Genomic DNA, 20,840 nt, shown 5'->3' on the forward strand with positions numbered 1-20,840 from the left:
CATTTATTAATTGCCTACCGTGTGACAATAAATACGCTAGAACTTATGGGAAATTAAAAGTTAAAGATAACTTGTATTCTTCCTTAGAGGACTTTACACTCTAATGGAGGCAACCTCAAATAATTACTCCGGTTAAAATAATACTAGCTAAAAATAATAATAATACTAGCTAAAAATAATAATAATACTAGCTAAATATTAATGTAATAAAATAAAAAGATGCTTCATTTGTCTGAAATTGGTATTTGGTCAGATAGGGAGAGAATGGAGGGGGAAAGGACCCTGGGAAAGATGAAGATGCGCAGGAGAATAATTGCAGAGAAAAACAAGTCAGTTCATCAAATTCCAGCGGTACGCACCTACCAGGCATGCTCCAAGTTGCAAAAATATATTTTCCAAAGTTAACATGTTAACTAGCACACAAATTAAATACAGCCCTTTTGTTCTAGAAAAGTGGTTAAATGTTGCTATAAAGTATTTTTGACTGTCACAGAAGTTCATGAAATTTTCTTTCCTGTTCTCAGTAATTTATTTTTATAGGCAGGGGACAAGAGTAAGGCTTATTATGCTTCTGAAGAAATATACCCATCCTTCGCCTTTTTATAGCTTATTCATATTTACAGCAATATGGCAGAGTAATGTTATTACCCACTGAGCATTTGTCTTGAGGCCAGATGAAATTAAGCCCACGGTCATATTAAGCTTACAAGTGCCATATCCTCCTTCATACCATTCTTAGCCGTGTTCTTTGATACCTTATATTTTTGGGAATTTTTTAAACTTGTGATCTCTTTTTTTTATATAAACTTTAAATGAAAGCTTATTCATTTTAAAAGACATTCATGACTGCTGATAAAATTATTTTTTATTTGAAGGGAAATGGCAACCACTTTTGCTCGCTTGTGCCAACAAGTTGATATTACACAAAGACACCTAGAAGAGGAAATTGCCAGATTATCCAAAGAGATAGATCAACTGGAGAAAATACAGAACAATTCAAAGCGCTTAAGGTATTTGAACCTTTTTTCCTTAATAATATGAACATTTATTAGTTTCATTACCAAAATATAATTATGTAAAATCACTAGCAAATTTATGTTAAAATTTTTGGCTTTCTGCATTGGCTTAATTGTAATTTTGCAATTTCAATGAAAGCTAATTTGAACAACAACAAAAAAACAAATCTGAATTTAAAGGAATTTTTTAGATCTAAGCTTATAGCTCTATGTTAAGCTATACTAGTCCTTTTTCAGAGCAGAAGTTTTGTAATTAAAAGTATGAATTTTCAGTCCTACATATCCAAGACCCATACCTTTTCTTCTCATTGGGGACTGTTAGGTATACTTAAATTTGAAGCAACGGAAGTAAATGAGATATCCTAATATAATGTGGAATTCTGGTTTAATATGATTTGCCATGGATTCTTTGGAGTCTAAATAAATTGTGCTTTGGGGGTCAAGACCAGAAGTGTCACCATGAGATCTATGCTTCTTGGCGGTTCTTTCAGCTTTATTACCCATTAGCTGGCTCACCTACAAGTCTGGTAGAATCATTAAGCATCATTTGCTTCCTGCTGCTACTTACCAGGGCACATGCTACATACAATTGCCTATATAAAAACAGTTTGCAACGCCTGCAAATTGGAGAGGCTGTCCTTATGACGTGGATTTTGGAACATTATACTTAAAACACCTGTGATAGTGTCCATCCCTGGTATCTTAATCTGAAAAGATTAAGATTTAGCAGTCACATTCTCATTGCATCTCCATTTCAGGGTCTCTGAAAAAGGTGACTGCCTATCACTTAAACCCCAGTATCACTTCTCACACACAAATACACCCAAGTGAATTTCACATATTCCATTGCTCCTATTTTAAGTTAGATCATCCCAAATACAGCTTTTCAAATTTGGTGAAACTATATCCAATAGAAATTTTTTTTTAACCTAGGTAGGTTTTTAAATATTTTTTCATCTTGCTATAGTAAAAAGCCATAACTGATAAAATAGATTATTGGTACTTATGTAGCTTTCAGATTTTGGCAGGACTGACTTGAATAAGTATCAATATTTTTGATCTGCTAATTCTTCTAATAGGAAAGTTTAGAATAATATTAACATAATAAGTTTAGAATATTATTAACATAATATTTGGAATCTCCCTTGTTACTAAATTAGGCTTTTAGCCATTCAGATATAATTTAACTTAACTAATGTTTCAGGAGCATTACTTGAAGAAATATACAGTGGAGTTCATATGAACATTTAACTTATGACCTTGACCATATGCACTCAGCAACAAACAAAACGGGACCAAGAAAAGAGAGAAACTCATTTAAGTATGTGTGTGTGCCCTGGCAGAGTATGAGAATGGGAGATACAAACCTGCATTCCCCTGTCAGTTTACATTGTTTTCCCTCGTTATGGGCATTTGGCTGCATCAAGTACAATTTTAATATTAAAAAAAAATATTTTTGTTAACTGTGGTCCTTTGACATCTACCAGCTACTTTGTGTATACATAAAACCACTCCTTTTATTCTACGCTTTATTCTTAACGGGAATTCAAGAACAATTATGTCTTTATGTGACTTAGGATGTAACTCCCATGTAAGGTGATGTGACTCCACTGTCTCTTAGGCTTTTCATTCTTATTAAAGATTTTATCTCAGTATACCTTTCTTCTGGCCATTGGATTCTGTGTTTATTGCAAAGTTACAGTAGCACATATAATAAATGCTTTAAAAAGAGTTGATGATGTGAGTTCAGACAAATGTAGCAACAGCTGGCTAGTGATTTTTTTTTAAGATTTGCATGGGATGCATTTTTTCTCATTGACCTTTATGATTAGATTGGTGTTTTATTCATTTTTTTAAATTAGAAATAAAGCTGTTCAACTTGAAAACGAGCTGGAGAATTTTACTAAGCAGTTTCTACATTCAAGCAATGAAGAAGAATCTTAACAATAGAGTTTGCTTTGGTGATCATGATAGAAGATGGAACTTGGAAGATGGGGACAGTTATTTTTATGAAGTGACTTTAAATATGAATTATACTAACTACACCTAAATAGCAAATCCTTGAGTAGATCCTGGTATTGATCTATCTCAGGGTGTGTGCATTTCTGAAAAGTGTTGTGATGTCTCTTTAGTTTTAATTTTGGGTAAAGAAAAATCCTTTGATATGTGAAAATGATGAATTAGTTTCAAGAACCAACTCTCTGACCCCTGAGGGGTGGGGCCTTGCTCTTAATTAGGGCTCTCTTTGTTTTTGATTCTGAAAAACTCTGCTTCCTGGCATCCAGGAGTTAGAGAATGCTCCTTTCATCTTCTTTCTCAAAACGAATTTTTGATGCCTATTTCAATGGGAATAGTCACATTTTTGTTTTATAAACTGCATTGCTCTAACCACAAAGGAGTGTGGAATGTTCTTGAGTGTATTATTTATGCAGGTTACAATCACTTTTGCATCCTGGCAGGTATGTAAACCACTAATAATGCTGTTTTTACTCCCTCTTTTATTCCTATTAAAGTTGATGTAAAACAGTATATAGGTTTGTTATTATAGAGTCCTTATAAAGGTATTTGGGTCTAAATAGTTTTTCTCATGTTTCTCAAGAAACACTTCCAGCCTCAACTCTGATTCCAGTAAGGAAAGCTTTCTATCTCAGTTTGAAGAGTTAAGTTTGAAGTGATAAAAATAGCCAGAGATATGGGAGATCTGAATTTGGGTGGCTACAGTCATGTACAAATGCTGTTCTTTAGAAAGTATTTGCCAAGGATACTGCTGGGTTGTCCCCCGGGGTGGCTTTTAAACATTGTATGAATTTGACAGGTCACGGTTAAAAATTACGTTTTTTACCTTAATGAAATGTTTATGAGTTCAAGTATTGTTTGTTTCTATGTTAAAAACTAAGAGAAAAGTTATATGGAAACATTAAAAAACTGACATTCTAAGGCTTTGCTACACAAAACGTAGTTTTGAGGACCACCAAATCAGCATCACCTAGATGCTTGTTAGAAAGGCACAATCCCAGAAGACACAGCACATTTGGCCAGTATAGTTTATGCTGCTTTTCCATGGGAGGGATAACAACATTTCATGCTTTTTTCTTTTAATACTCAGTACTTCTTTTTCTGTGCCTTTAAGGCTCCTGGATGCTATTCAGTCTTTTCACAACAGGTGCAACACTGTTTTCCAGGATATTTTAAGGAGAAAATAACATTATTTAGGCCATAGAAGGCTTTCAAAATTATTTTTTATGCAAATCAGATATTAGAATGCAATATTCAAATCCAAATATTCATTTATGGCTAATATTGTTGCTTTATAACCAAAAAATGATACAAGCCACCAAGAAGTGGGATTAGGTAAAATTGCAACATGAAAAACATGTCTAAGACTGGGTACTGCTAATTAAGTTTACAATTTCAAGGCCTTAATCTTTTTTTTGGGGGGGGTCTTAATCTTTATATGCAAGTACTTGAACTCTTGAAATAGCATAGTGGTTTGGTATCACCTCATTAGTCTAGTACAGTGGTTCTCACAGTTTAGTCCTTCAGTCAGCAGTAGCACTACACTAGGGAAGTTGTAAGAAATTACATTCTTGGGTCTCATCCTAGACCTACTGAATCAAATACTAGGTTTGGGGACCAGGAATCTCTGGTTTAACAAGCCCTCAAGGTGATCTGATGCATGCTGAAGTTTGGGAACTACAGAATAGTGGTTCTCGTATAGTAAGTTTATACTAAGTTTTTCATCACTAGTTTGAATCCAGTTCCGCCTGATCAAGCTTGAAAATATGAGTGTTGGAAATGGGACACTAAACTAATGAAGCCCAGCCTTTATGCTTAGGGATAATAAGTGCACCTATGACCAAGCCCATGAATTATAAAGAATTGTAGCTGTTGGCATTCAAAGGCATTGCACATTTACTTGACTGTCTACTATGTATGTTTGCAGGATTATTTATAAACTTTGTGTAACCTTCAACTTTTTACAAAACTAGATTTTTTTATAAGTATGCAAGGTGAAAATAAAATGTTTGCCTGATAGTTGATAAATGTAGCATTTATACTGGCATTTAGTGAGTTTTAATCTTTTAATGATTTTTATGGCTATCTTGGGGAAACCTGCTAATCTTTTTCCTAAGGGAGCTTTAAGGGGAAAAAATGACAATTTTGCTTTTTGATGAAAATCTGTGGCCTTTTAACAGTAGGCTAACATTCACAGTACTACAGACTAGGTCATTGGCACTCCAGTCTCTTCCTTGCTTCCAGCAGCCCATTCATTTTTCATGAAGAAAATAATTACCAATGTTTAGATAAAGGAATTAGAACTGAACATGAACTATTGGGCTTGGAGTTTGGTTCTGGGACTTAAAAGTAATTCTACTAAAAATCAAAACATGCTACACGAAATCTGTTAAAAGCACTTTATTGATTACAGTATCAATTCACAGCAACATTATTTCACAGAGCTACTGTACAACTAAAGGAACAAATTACTGCAAGAAAGATTCAAGAATACTGTTAAATCATGATACAAGTCCATAGTTTGGTTTAAAGCTTTTTTCTAAGAGCTTTAATCTAATACATTCACCTTTCCCACAAACTACTGACATTCAGATTCAGTTGGCCACAGCTGTTGTAGAAACCATTCTAGGTGAAGAAAAACATTTTAATCAACTTAAAAAACCCACTTAGACATGAATGCCTTTGGATAAGAATATGCAAATGCAAGTGTTCAGATGCTTCTTTGAAAAGAGAAAACAATAGGATAGAGCACCATTGTGTAAGACACAGAAAAGGCTTGAAATATCTACCAAGTATATCACTGAAGTTCTATTAATTAAAAAATACTGTATGATGTAAGATTTTGTCAGGCACATTTAACACCAGTTGAAACATATAACCAGCTTTTTCATATGCTGTATTAATCAACTATTTTGTAGGATCAATTGGATTTAAGAAAAAAGACAGGAAATTTTATCAACATGCAAACAAATTTGCTAAACACAAGGTGTACCACCATTCTGATTAATAAATTACTTTTTAAAACAATGCTAGCTTAGACATTCAACTACAGACCACTTTACTGAGTACCTATTATAACCAATACTTTTAAATATATCACTGAATTTAAGGCAACTTACAATGAACAATGGGAGAAAAACTAGTAAATATGAAGGGTACTTCACATTCTACTTAACCTAATTTAAAATACCAATTTTATTCACTGTGATACCATTTCTCACAAGATAGTCTGACTGGTGGGTGTTTTAAAAATTCTAACAGGGGCTTCCCTGGTGGCGCAGTGGTTGAGAGTCCGCCTGCCGATGCAGGGGACATGGGTTCGTGCCCCGGGTCCGGGAAGATCCCACATGCCGCGGCAGCGGCTGGGCCCGTGAGCCATGGCCGCTGAGCCTGCGCGTCCGGAGCCCGTGCTCCACAACGGGAGAGGCCACAGCAGTGAGAGGCCCGCGTATCGCAAAAAAAAAAAAAAAAAAAAAAAAAAAAAAAAAATTCTAACAGGAGGTAAGAAACTTTAAAATTTTGCTTTCCACAGTGGCAAAAGGGAAATTAGAAACTGAACATAGTACTTAATTTAAAAATGTTTTTAAGTCTGACTCACACTGTGAAGATTTTAGAAAGAACATGTTTATTACTAAAATCATAGACCCATTTGGGAGATTGTTTGATCACTTTCCATTAACGTTTAAACACATCAACAAGTAAGCCACAAGTATTCAACTTTGTACTTTAAACTGAGACATTCACCAATGATCAAGCATAAATTTCCATAAATGTCTTCATTTTTTAAAGTCTTAATAATATTACTAAATCTAAGACATCAGAAGTGTTGGAGAAGGTTAGTTATATAATATTGGCACAGTATTTTTTTTATCAACAATCAAAATTTCACTTTGTCACCTGGAGGAGCCAAGATCCATTTCTCTTTCAATACGTTAACTTTAAAATTACTTAACATATTCCAGAAGCAGCTACCTCCGTTATGTCTAGGAAACTAGTTTACTATCATCATGCAGTATTAATCAGTTCATCTGAGTCTAAATTAAGATAAGGAGATGGCTTACTAGGCTCTCTTGAAGAATTAAGTATCTCTTGATACTTAAGTATCTCATGAAATATTAAGCCTAAATCTTTGCCTCTCTGAAGATGGAATTCAATATGCTGTTGTAACCACAGACTCAACTATAAAAATCCGAGTTAGGGAGGGATCTTGGATATTTAGTCTAAATCTCTGATAGCATAGCTGCCAAAATTGAGGCCTGTCCATCAAAGTGGAGGTGATGTTCTTGCTGAGAGCACGAAGTGCTTTCTTGAGCAGGTTTATGGGATGATTTGCTGAAGCACATGGCAGTCACTCCACTTTGTTTTAGAAAAGAGTATGTGCCTTTAAAATATTCTTGCCACATCTTAAAAAAACCTGTTCTTTACGAAGTGATTAAAGACTCTACAAATAAACCTAACTGAGGCGCATGACATTTAAATGTTTCTTAGGTAAACAGAAAAAGATCAGGCACCAGAACTGCAATATTGATAAAATTCCTTGAAACTACTTTTGGCCATATTTTTTTTAAGTTTTGAAAAACTGAGATTCAAACTGTACTGTGCTTCTACAAATTATACTGAATTTAGGAAGTTCTTATGCACAAAAGAATTAGACGAGCAGATGAACTCAAACTGCAAGGAAACAAATATTTAGCAACTGGAACCCATATCACTAAACAAAGGTTTAAGTAGTAAGTTAACGTGGTAATGAGGTCACCATTCGGTCATATGTATAATACGGTCATAATAGCCGTAGTAGTGATTTTCAGTTGCCTAATACATATTTAATTACGGGAATTGCTTTTTAACTATCTACAAAAACTTTAATAACATTAAATCACTTTTATTAACATTTTGAAGACCACAGACTTCTCATAGTCTGTGTGCCTCTGACTAAAGTTATCTTGTTACTAGAACCACTTTCAAAGTAGAGGAGATACTCTCTTTTTATATATATAAGGCTATTTTGCACATGGTAGAAGTGCTTTCTTGAAGGGATTTTGGAATAAATTGCTGAACTACATGGTAAACCCTCACCCCTCTCTATTTTTGGATATGAATATGTTCCTTTGAAGTATTCGTGCCTTATCTCAAAGAGCTGCTCTTTATGAAGTGATATAAATAGTCCACAAACATTAACAGCTAAAGCTCATAGAAATCTTGAATGTGTATATAAATATACATTCATGCCTGCCATCTACAAGTCTGTTTTTTTGGTCCTATAAATCTTCCTTTTCCCATTTTATTCTTTTTAGTATCTTAAAACACTTACTGATTTCATTATGGTTGATGCACTTATTAGCACATCCACAATATAAAAATGAAAATTTACAAGTAAAATTTGGGAGTATTTAGGTTAGGGTTACAGGTGATCAAAAGTTAACAGACTTATCTTAACAGTTACTGATAGTTTACTGTTACAAAACACAATGCACTTCTACATCAGAAAAAAAAAAAACCCACGACTTTACCATCAAAGAAGACTAACAATCTTCTACTGTCAATCATTTAGATTATTTTTAAGAGAGAAATCCAAGGGTCAAGGATCTCTGTTTAAGTTCAAGGGGGCCCGTTCTAGTAATACACACATTATTATATCACTGACAAGCAGAGGAATTGCTTAGTATTTTCCTCTGACCCCTTCAAGAACTGCTCTTAGAATCTTCTTTTGGCTTTAAAGTGGGGGTCACTTTGATCTTGGTATCCTTTGAAGCAAAACCACTTAGAAACCAATATTTTGTGCTAATGGGAGGCAATATTACAGAAGATCAAAAAGCTTGAATGTCTGCTTTTTAAATTTTTGAAGGCACGGAGAGTTAACATCAATTCAGATTTTATATTACGTGAACAAATTCATAAAGCAACTTTCTTAATGATTATAACTAGTCAGACCTGGTGATTGGTTAGATTTTATACTTCTTTGAAAAACATAATGCCATCACATTATTTTTCCCACCTAGATACACACTGATGGAGAACACTGGGAAAAATCTTTCAGATGCAAGGACAGTCCAAATGTTCAGAAATCTGCTGAAATGAGTGCACCTTACAAACTCAGTTCTAGAATATGAAATCAATAGGAAAGCCCAGCTATTTCGAATGCTACCTAAGTGTCATTTGATCATAACCAGCTTTTTAAAATAACAAGAACCATTCTCATGTGATTACTGCTATCTACCAATTAATATAATACGAGTTTCTTATGTATGTCTAAAATTTCAGAGTGAGATCTCTATTCCCTGGCCATCGATTATGTCCCCTTCAAAAGACTAAACATGAGCACTAATTTCAATTGATAAGATGGCAGAGGATATTGCAGAAACTAATGATATTCACAAGGACTCCCCTCAGTGGTACCTAGGCCTGTCAGCATTCTTAAACAGTAAGCAACCAGGATCTCTTTTAGATCAAAATGGTCGGAATACAAGGAGACTTGCTTCAAATATCAGTACACACATCAATGGTATCACTTCCATCTATTACTGTGCCTGGTTCCTCCACTATAAAACTCAAAACTATGACACTTTTTAAGGTATACAAGGTTAAAAATGTAGTTCTTAAAAAATGCAAACACATACTCTCAAACATGATAGGCTGCTATAATGTGTACATTCTGTTCTACACAAAGAAAAAGAACTAGACAGTACAAGCAAAAATTCATCAAGGTTAAATTAGCTCAACTCCTCAAATTAATACACTGGTCCTGATCTCAGCAAGCACCTTTACCTTGTTTTCACCTTTTTTTGTTTTGTAGTTTACTGAAAGCTTCTTTTTGTATATAATAATAGAAAAATCTTCACCTGCAAATATAAGGTAAATTCTTTTTCACAGCTATAGGCTGTAGTACTGATTTCTCCAGGTATCAGTGGAGAACAGAAAATTTGTGCTGTTAATTCCAGATTCTAAGAAAACTGTCCCAAGACCCTGTTGCCACAGCCATGCCATCATCAGTTACACCTAAACAGCTGACACGGTTGTCATGACCAGCAAGAACACCTGAAAAACAAAAGTTCAGTAAAAAGTTAGCAATGGGCAAGTTTTAGAATTAAACAAGTATATGCATAAAAGATCTGGGAGGGTACTTAAAAGCTAACAGGTTCCCCTGAGTTGAGAGACTGAGTGCCAGGGGTAAGCTGGGCATGTAGGTAAAATAAAATTCTTTGTATTCCGTGAACTTCTGACATGTGCGTCAAATTGTGTTTTTCATTTTTGAAAAATTATTTTATAATTATGCTTATGTTCAAAATCATCTGTTCAACATGTAGTCTTTTATTTTACATCTCTAATAAGTTCATGATACTTCTAAATTTTGCCAATAAGCTATGCTATTTTCAACAAAAACAAAATTTTAAATGAAGTTCAATGAACTTTTACCACCAGAACAACAAAAACATGAGAATGAAGCTGACCTATACTACCGCTTCCAAAATTAACAACATAATTTATTTACTTTATTCTTTTAACCACCAAACCCTGGAATGTTTTGGTCATAACTTTCTGAAACCATCAAACTCATCTAGTCTTAGTTTTCTTTTGTATATTTAACCTATTTGATCTTCTGACCACTACACAGGATAAAATTAAATATTCCCAAATATTTGAGAGGAAAATGAGAAAAGTAAAGATTTAAAAGAAAAATTAGAATATATCAAATTCTCAAAAAGAATTTTTTCTTTAATATACTGTTGGAGTTTTCATTATCTCCATATGTAATTAAGCATATCATTTTCACCCAATCTTAGGAACAGAAGTTCATCTTGTCTAACAATACTTTGTGCAGTACCTTCAGTATGGCAATGTTTGGCAACAGGCAAATTTACCATTACGGGTTGAAATAACAAAAAATGACCATTGTGACCAAATACTCCAAGTCATATTGGAAAGAAGAATGAATTAGCAATTCATGAGTCACATTTCAATTTTAAGGTGAAAGTATCCAGTTGAGTCAACTTGAAACCAAATGGTTGTAAGCAAAGCAAAACTAAAACTCAAGCATATGTTTAAAAAAATACAGAAAACATGTTTTTATTTTGTTATGGATATTAATTCATTCGATCCAAGCAAAACACCTAATACCTCAAAAAAGTAATTGGCTTTGAACAACAGTATCTCCAAAAATTTACTTGCAAAATGCTAACCCGTGAACTTTTCTGCAGTCTCTAGAGAGGTTGTAGAAAATTATTCCTGGTAATGTTGACATTGCCTCCACTCCCTCAGAAATCTCAACAACTGTATAGGTGTTTAAAAGGGCAAGGACATACACCCACAAGGACAGCAAGGATGAGAGCAAGCAGTGGCAACAAAATTTTGTTAGCTGTATGGTGGTAAGTGTGTTAGTGGACCCCAAAATGCTAAGTTCAAAGCAAATGGTCTGATAAGCCAAGAAACAAAAGCAAACTGCAGAACCTCCAAAAGGGTCAGATACTAGTGGAACCAGGTATCTGTGGAACCAGACACGGGCAAAGATGGGGTAAACTGAGGCTACATTAGAAAGTGTCCAGGAATCAGTTAGACTCCCCAGGTCTCTTCCTTCACTCTGCAGAGTCAGATGATTTATCATCCTGCACCAGAACGTTAGACTAGAGACTTATTTGCTAGAGTAAAAAAGGGTCTCTTAACTAGAAGAAAATAGGCACAGTTGAGATTGGTGAAACTGCTGAAAATGGGGAATAAGTAAGTTTACTTGCTAATTGTCTTGCACCCCAGCTTCTTCCCGGAAATCAGCCCCCAAACTGTCAGTCAGCTTATGTACTTCAGGTAGAAAAGTGGAACAATCCACCTCAGAGAAGACGGCTGGCCCAAGGGATAAAAGGCCATAGGATATATCAGAGGTTCCCCAATCAAAGCCTGGCCAGATCACTGTTCAGTGAGGCCTACAGTCAGTACATACACCCCAACCATGTGTAGAGGGCTTTCAAACAGTTATAGTGCCTCACTCTTAAGGATAAATAAGAGGCTAAGAATCAGAGTTTTAAGGAAATATAATAGGACACTGAAAAAAGAAGGGGGAAAAAAGGCAACTTGGAAGACAAAAGATTATGCTTTCAGAAGAAAACTTCAAAAAAGGCTTTCATTAATGACCCCAGAAAAACAAAAGACTTTTATTCATGAAAAAGAGAATGGGGGCCCTAAAAAAAAAAAACTCTCAAAAAGATGGTAGCAAAAATAGAAAACCAAAGCTTAACAGAAGGTTCATGAAAAGAAAAGGCAAGAATTTCTCCCAGAACATGGAGCAAAAAAGACAGATGGAAAATATGAGAGAAACTAATAAAGAAAGTCCAAGAAGTCCAACATCAGAATAATGGGAATTCTGGGCTTCCCTGGTGGTGCAGTGGTTAAGAATCCGCCTGCCAATGCAGGGGACAGAGGTTCAAGTCCTGGTCCAGGAAGATCCCACATGCCGCGGAGCAACTAAGCCCTTGCGCCACAACTACTGAGCCTGCATGCTGCAACTGCTGAAGCCCGCATGCCTAGAGCCTGTGCTCCACAACAAGAGAAGACACCGCAATGAGAAGCCTGTGCACCGCAACGAAGAGTAGCCCCCGCTCGCCACAACTAGAGAAAGCCTGTGCGCAGTAATGAAGACCCAGTGCAGCCAAAAAGAATGAATGAATGAATGAATGATGGGAGTTCTACGAACAGAATGATAATGGAGAAAAAAGTGCAACCAATTAAATAAGCCTCCTAAACTTCCCAGTACTCCAGGGTATACGTTTCCAGGTTGAAAAGGTCCACTGAATGCCCAGAATGAGGGATGAAAATGGATCTACTCCCAAACATATCAAAACTTGCAAAAAGTTTGAAGATTAATTAGTGAGAAGTACATCAAAACTAAGAATGTAAGCCAAAAAATTAATTTGACCCTAGAGAATATTCAAAAGCAGCACAGCAAAAGAAGTCACAGCATATACCTCACTGCTTGGCAGTAAGTACTGTTTAAAAATTCGTAATTGTGTAATAAACACTGACTGATGTTCTAAACCAAATTCACTACATGGGAAGATGGAAGCTGTGGTGGGAGGAGGGATGTTGAAACCAAACCCTCAACAGATAATGCCTGAAAGTAAAAAAAAAAAAAAAAAAAATCAATACAGGATGTTCTTTAAAGATATAAAAGTAAATACTTAAAAGTAGCTACCATTGAGAGCAGAGAACATGGGCTGGGGTCAGAGGACTGCTGTGTTTTGGTAACAAGCCATCTAGACCTATTTGATTCCTTGAGTATAATTTTGATTCTAAAAAAATTTTAAGTCACTCTGTGTAATTTGTTATTAACGACAGTCCCCAGTACAACTGGATGCTAATATTCTGGAAGCTGCAGGGGAGAACACAGAGTATGGGGTTAAGGGGAGACAGTGGTTCCATGTCCTGTCCCATACAAGATCTGAGCCAAAAAGAAGATCCATGTTTCCTGTCAGGTTATAAGAGAACTGTAATTTGGAAAAGACCATACTAAATTATATTCACTATTCATCTTTATGTCAAAACTTACCAAACAAAATACAGAATCAGATATTACTCTTTAGAAAACAGAAACATAAATATGGTTTATGGACTGTAACTAAACTCAAAAGATCAACAATGACCATGAATGAGAACTGCCATGTTGCCATTCCCCAGGGTGTCCATGGGGGCCCCAGAAACAACAGATGGGAACCTTTTCACATTTCCTGACAAAATCAAAACCTAATGTGTACTTATTTACTAACCTGCACGATCTCCTTTTAGTGTGTCCCATACGTTACAATTGAAGTCATCATACCCAGCTAACAGGAGACGCCCACTTTTTGAGAAGGCTACCGAAGTGATCCCACAGATGATATTGTCATGAGAATACAATAATAACTCTTGGTCTGCACGAAGGTCAAAGAGCCGGCAAGTAGCATCATCAGAGCCAGTGGCAAAGGCATATCCATTTGGGAAAAACTAGAAAGAAAAGCAACAAACATTTATTCCATAGAAGTACACAAAAATTACGTGAGGCAGTATAATAATAGACTCTGGGGTAAGACAGACCTAGATTCAAATTCCAACTTGGTTTCTTACCAGGTGAATGATGTTAGGCACTAAAGATTCTTAAACACTTGAGTCTTAGTTTCAGAATTTAGTGTGTTGGTTAGGGCTGAATGAAATAACACATGCACAGTACCCATAACCCACTGTTCAGCACAAAGCAAGTACTCAAAACATCCTGGCTCTGGACCTCCATATGTCTTACTGAAATGTTTAAATCAAATATTACTATTTATAGAATTTATATATGTATGTATACTCTTAAATGTTCCAATAATCTCATTATGAGAAATAAATAGGAAACATTTTATAAAAGAGAACAAAAATCATCCAGTTAGGCTAGGTTATAAAGTTAAGCTAGTAGTAAAGCAAACTATGCATTATTAGTTTGTGAATCCCCTTTCTCAGATACTGTGGCACTACTCAACACGTTTTACAAAGAGGAAATCACTTCATGTATCTACTGGTCATCTGTATTACTCTGTTAGTACCTGCTGATGTGTAGGAATAAAATGAAGAATATAAATTTGTTTTCTTTGTGGCAAATATTTCATAGTTTTTCATTTACCTTCTAATAGTTTTTACTTTTTTAAAAATATAAAGCAAATATTTGGAGGTATCACTCTCCCTGATTTCAAACTACTACAAAGTTATAGTAATCAAAACAGTATGTTACTGACACTAAAGCAGACACATAGATCAATGGAACAGAATAGAAAGCCCAGAAATAAACCCATGCACACACAGTCAACAACAAAGGAGGCAAGAATATAAAATGAGGAAAAGACAGCCTCTTCAATAAATGGTGTCAGGAAAACTGGTCAGCTAGATGCAAAAGCATCAAACTGGATGACTTTCTCACACCATATATAAAAATAAACTCAAAATGGATTAAATACTTACATGTAAGACCTGAAATCATAAAACTCCTAGAAGAAAACACAGGCAGTATGCTTTTTTCTTTTTTTTGGCCACGTTGCACAGCTTGTGGGATCTTAGTTCCCTGACCAGGGATCAAACCCAGGCCCCCCATAGCAGTGAAAGTGCAAAGTCCTAACCACTGGACCACTGGGGAGTTCCCAGGCAGTATGCTCTTTGACAGTGGTCTTAGCAGTATTTTTTTTTTTGGATGTCTCCTCAGGCAAGGAAAAGCAAAAATAAACAAATGGGACTACATCAAACTAGAAAAAGCTTCTGCACAGTGAAGAAAACTACTGACAAAAGGAAAAGGCAGCCTACTGAATGGGAGAAGATATTTGTAAACAATATATCCAAAACATACAAAGAATTCACAAAAGTCAATATCAAAAAAACAAACAGGGCTTCCCTGGTGGCGCAGTGGTTGAGAGTCCGCCTGCCGATGCAGGGGACACGGGTTCGTGTCCCGGTCCGGGAAGATCCCACATGCCGCGGAGCGGCTGGGCCCATGAGCCACGGCCGCTGAGCCTGTGTGTCCGGAGCCTGTGCTCCACAACAGGAGAGGCCACAACAGTGAGAGGCCCACGTACCACAAAAAAAAAAAAAATTTAATTTAATTTAAAAAAAAACAAACAACCCAATTAAAATATGAGCAGAGGAACTGAATAGACGTTTTTCCAAAGAAGACATACAAATGGCAAATAGACACATGAAAAGATGCTCAACATCACTAATCATCAAAGAAATGCAAATAAAAACCACAATGAGACAGCACCTCACACCTGTCAAAATGGTTATTATCAAAAAGACAACAAATAACAAGTGTTGGCAAGGATGTGGAGAAAATATCCCTCATGTGTTGTTGGTGGGAATGTAAACTGGTGTAGCCACTATGGAAAACAGTATGTAGGTTCCTCAAAAAATTAAAAATAGAACTACCATATGATCCAGCAATTTCACTTCTGTGTGTTTACCTCAAGAAAACAAAAACACTAATTGGAGAAGATATACATGCACCCTGTTCAATGCAACATTGTTTAGAATAGCCAAGATCTGGAAGCAACCTCAGTGTCCATCAATAGAAGAATGGATAAAGAATATGTGAGATATACACGTACACACACACAGACACACACATATACATACACACAATGGAATATTACTCAGCAATAAAAAAGGAAATCTTATACCATGTTCTTGAATTGGAAGAATCAATATTGTCAAAGTGAGTATACTACCCAAGGCAATCTACAGATTCAATGCAATCCCTATCAAACTACCAATGGCATTTTTTCACAGAACTAGAACAAAAAATGTTTTAATTTGTATGGAAACACAAAAGACCCTGAATAGCCAAAGCAATCTTGAGAAAGAAAAACAAAGCTGGAGGAATCAGGCTCCCTGACTTCAGAGTATACTACAAAGCTAGAGTAATCAAAACAGTATGTTACTGGCACAAAAACAAACACACACTTGATTCCATTGATCCACAGATCAATGGAACAGGATAGAAAGCCCAGAAATAAACCCACACACTTATGGTCAATTAATCTACAACAAAGGAAGCAAGAATATACAATGGAGAAAAGACAGTCTCTTCAATAAGTGGTGCTGGGAAAACTGGACAGCTACATGGAAAAGAATGAAAGTAGAACATTCTCCAACACCACACACAAAAATAAACTCAAAATGGATTAAAGATCTAAACATAAGACTGGATACTGTAAAATTCTTAGAGGAAAACATAGGCAGAACACCCTTTGACATAAATTGCAGCAGTATCTTTTTGGATCCTTTCCTAGAGTAATGGAAATAAAAACAATAATAATAAAATTAGACCTAATCAAATTTAAAAGCTTTTGCACAGCAAAGGAAACTATAAACAAACCCAAAAGACAAGGACTTCCCTGGCGGTCCAGTGGTAAAGAATCTGCCTTCCAATGCAGGGGACGTGGGTTCAATTCCTCGTCAGGGAAGTAAGATTCCACATGCCGCAGGGCAACTAAGCCCACGCACCACAACTACTGAGCTTGTGCACCTCGAAGAGAGAGCCCACGTACCACAACTACAGAGCCCATGTGCCCTGGAGCCCACATGCCACAACCAGAGAGAGAAAATCCACATGCCACAACTAGAGAGAAGCCCATGCACCACAACAAAGAGCCTGCGCTGCAATGAAAGATCCTGCATGCCTCATCTAAGACCCAACGCAGCCAAAAAAAATAAAGAAAATAAATTAAATAAATATTAACAAAACAAAAAGACAACCTACAGAATGGCATAAAATATCTGCAAATGATGCGACTGACAAGGGATTAATCTCTAAAACACACAAACAGGTCATGCAGCTCAATGTCAAAAAAACAACCCAATCAAAAAATGGGCAGAAGATCTAAATAAACATCTCTCCAAAGAAGACATACAGATGGCTCAACATCACTAATTATCAGCATCACTAAAATCAAAACTACAATGAGGTATCATCTCACACTGGTCAGAATGGCCATCAAAAAATCTACAGGGCTTCCCTGGTGGCGCAGTGGTTGAGAGTCCGCCTGCCGATGCAGGGGACGCGGGTTCGTGCCCCGGTGTGGGAGGATCCCGCGTGCCGCGGAGCGGCTGGGCCCGTGAGCCATGGGGCCTGCGTACCGCAAAAAAAAAAAAAAAAAAAAAAAAATCTACAAACAGTAGATGCTGAAGAGGATGTGGAAAAAAGGGAACCCTTTCAAAATCTGAAAAAAACATTTCAAGAAATGAAAAATCATATAACTTATCAATATGGATGCAAATTTAAAAATTTTAACAAATCAAATCCACTAGTAACTAAAAAGGATTATACATTATAACCAAGTGAGGTTTGTCCTGGAAATGTAGGGTTGGGTTAATATTTGAAAACTAATCCACGTAAATTCACCATTTACAGACTGAAAAAGAAAAACCACATGATCATCTCAATAGATGAAGAAAAGACATTTGATAAACTTCAACACTCATTCCTGATAAATCTGTAGCAAACTAGGAACAGAAGAGAAGCTCATCAACTTGATAAAGGTGGTGGGATGAGAGATGGAGAGGACTGCACTTGCCTATTCCCAAATTCTACTCTTCAAACCAGGTTGGCCTAATAAGGGGTGGGGGTAACAAAGCCTTTACTTTCTCTGATATTCTCTAAAGATTATATAAAATTGACTTTCAATATGCACATGATAAATAAAAACGAATTTTTCCCAAAAAATATCGTCTTGCAAAATTAGAGTGTATCTTATACCCATAAACACTTGCAATTACAGTGCTTTAGGAAATTCTAGTCATATCTATACATTTTGGCATCTGATCCGCATAGGACAACTTACCTAAGTCAAGCGGTATCCCACCTCCTCTTAATATCCCTCTCCTCAATTCTGTTTGATAAATCATTTTGATTGTCATTCAAAATGCCATTTTAGTTTTAATTTATAAAGACGTATGACTAGTTCATTCTCATTTTTGGAGTTATTTATTTATTTTCTTTCTTTTTCATTGATGTATAGTTGATGTACAATATTAAAAACAATACTTTTTTGAAATAAGAACTAAGTACTTATTGTCTGGCTTAATCTATTTGTGGATACCTGTTTGAGGGTTTTTTTTTTTCAATATGAAGGAGATTATGAATAATTTAAACCATTTATTGAGCATCCAGTCTATAGTTTCATTTAGTCTTCACATTATTCTTTAATGTAGGTAGCATTACTCCTACTGAGGAATGTGTAGCTCACAGAGGTTAAGTAGCCCACCTGATCTCACACAGCTGGTTCCCAGCAGAACTAAGATCCAGAGTTTGCTGACTTCAAAAGCTATACTCTCTATACTAAACAGCTGCCTCTGTCTTCCTGACTGTCTCTCTTTGGGTTGTTCCCTTGACCCCAGAGATATGGGACTTTGTTCTCCTCTGAACACACTGTTGATACTCATGATCTGCTTGTTTGCTCAAGATGATCTATCCCTCTAAATCTGGAAAAAAAACACAAAACTTATTCCTGTTTACCAGCAAATAAGGACCTAGGCCTATGGATTAAAACCTTTCCATTTTTAAAAATCAAACCCCTGGGCTTCCCTGGTGGCGCAGTGATTGAGAGTCCGCCTGCTGATGCAGGGGACGCAGGTTCGTGCCCCGGTCCGGGAGGATCCCACATGCCGCGGAGCGGCTGGGCCCGTGAGCCATGGCTGCTGAGCCTGCGCGTCCGGAGCCTGTGCTCCGCAACGGGAGAGGCCACAACAGTGAGAGGCCCGCGTACCGCAAAAAAAAAAAAAAAAAAAAAAAAAATCAAACCCTTGTTATTTGGGGGTTAAATGTCATAAAAGCATACTACTTGTAAGAATCCTTGAAGGGAATCTGTTGTTAAAATCATACTATAGAGTTCAACACTTTATATGCACAGTAAATTTTCCTTAGAAGTGCTCTTCACTTACACTGACAGCATTAATATCCGACACATGGCCAGTGAAAGACTGTCTACACATTCCATCTCGAATATCCCATAATTTTGAAGAGGCATCACAAGCACCAGAAACAAAAGTCCTCATGTCAGGACTCAAAGAAAGACTCATCACATCTCCAGAATGCCCAGTGAATGTAGTGGTCTGCTGGGCAGTTTCGATGTCCCATAAAGCACTATAATTAAAAATAGAAATAATTAATGACTGCTCTTTTCTTACATTAGTTCCTACTACCATCCTCAACCTCAAAATCAGTAATCTTCTGGAATAAACTTACCAAGTTGTATCTCCTGAACTTGTAACAATTTGGCTGTCATCTAAAAAACGACAGCAGGACAAGTAGCCTACAGCATAGAGAGTAACAAATGTTAGGTTATCACTGATTAATTCAATTACCGTATGAAATAGTAATATATATTTTTAAAAATATAATACCTGGGCAAGTGTTTTTTAGTATAATCTATAGTTCTACTTTTAATTACTTCCAACTCTATGCTGCCTGCAACTGAATTTTATCAACAAACTCTCTTAGGTATTTACTGTGTTGATGACTCAAAGTTACAAACTTGTGTAAAAGACACAGTCCTTTCCACCTACTACAATTACCTAAGAGAAAGATACTCCTTAATACAAATATCTATTATAATCTATAGCAGACTTGGTTAAGTACCTTGGAGAAATATTTTAAAAACCTCAGGGAAGGAAAGGTGGCACTCAAATGCTCAGAATTCACCTGTGCTTCAAAATATGGAAATTTCAAGAACAATACCATTATTGAGATTGTGTAAAAAGCACAGCCAAATAGTACTTCCAAGAATCCAGAGAGGCTGAAACCTGCTGAGTGGTGATAAATTCCTAATTAACACTGCTAACCAAACACTATATTATTGAACTATGGTGTGCACATTGAATGCACTATCACATAGTGAAAAATACTTCATAAATGTATCTTGATACACACTTTCAATTACATAATTAAGCACCAAAATCCCATAATTGCTATAGGTTTGCAGAGAATACAGAAAATTATATTTGCTTTCTTTTTGTATTTTTCATTATTGATTGAATTTTTCGCAATAAATTTTTACAGAAGCAATACTATTTTTTGGAGTTATTTATTTTCTTTTTTCATTGATGTATAGTTGATGTACAATATTAAAAACAATACTTTTCTGAAAGAAAAACAGAAGTATGGTCATCATTTGTATAATTATAAAAAGTCAGTGTTTCCCAGATTCATGGTAATTTCTACTCTCACTTGATTAATATGCATCCTTTGGCCAGCTGATCTCACTTTGTCACTCCTTCTCCTTGATGAGCTCATTCTTCAGGAGGAAGCAGGTTTAGGAGAAAAGGACA

The 20,840-nt window shown here is 36.0% G+C and overlaps 2 protein-coding genes across 8 annotated transcripts in view; one reads left to right on the forward strand and one right to left on the reverse strand.

Annotated features, from left to right (window-relative positions):
- MFN1 (mitofusin 1) overlaps positions 1-5,071 on the forward strand; it is a 34,166-nt gene extending 29,095 nt beyond the window's left edge. For 2 of the 4 annotated variants that reach the window (XM_032630543.1, XM_032630542.1), the window contains 2 exons: positions 876-1,010; positions 2,879-5,071. In XM_032630543.1, coding sequence (XP_032486434.1) covers positions 876-1,010; positions 2,879-2,960 — 217 coding nt within the window. In that variant the 3' untranslated portion in view covers positions 2,961-5,071. Of the gene's footprint in view, positions 1-875; positions 1,011-2,220; positions 2,672-2,878 lie in introns of those variants that run through there. The other 2 variants (XM_032630545.1, XM_032630544.1) reach the window with 1 other exon arrangement.
- A 1,445-nt stretch (positions 5,072-6,516) lies between these two features.
- GNB4 (G protein subunit beta 4) overlaps positions 6,517-20,840 on the reverse strand; it is a 58,629-nt gene continuing 44,305 nt past the window's right edge. For all 4 annotated transcript variants that reach the window (XM_032630952.1, XM_032630949.1, XM_032630951.1 and 1 more), the window contains 4 exons: positions 19,759-19,825; positions 19,455-19,656; positions 13,781-13,997; positions 6,517-10,067 (listed from right to left, as the gene is read on the reverse strand). In XM_032630952.1, coding sequence (XP_032486843.1) covers positions 9,961-10,067; positions 13,781-13,997; positions 19,455-19,656; positions 19,759-19,825 — 593 coding nt within the window. In that variant the 3' untranslated portion in view covers positions 6,517-9,960. The remainder of the gene's footprint in view (positions 10,068-13,780; positions 13,998-19,454; positions 19,657-19,758; positions 19,826-20,840) is intronic.

The sequence above is a fragment of the Phocoena sinus genome, chromosome 4, assembly GCF_008692025.1.
Source record: "Phocoena sinus isolate mPhoSin1 chromosome 4, mPhoSin1.pri, whole genome shotgun sequence".
Classification (NCBI taxonomy): Eukaryota; Metazoa; Chordata; class Mammalia; order Artiodactyla; family Phocoenidae; genus Phocoena; species Phocoena sinus.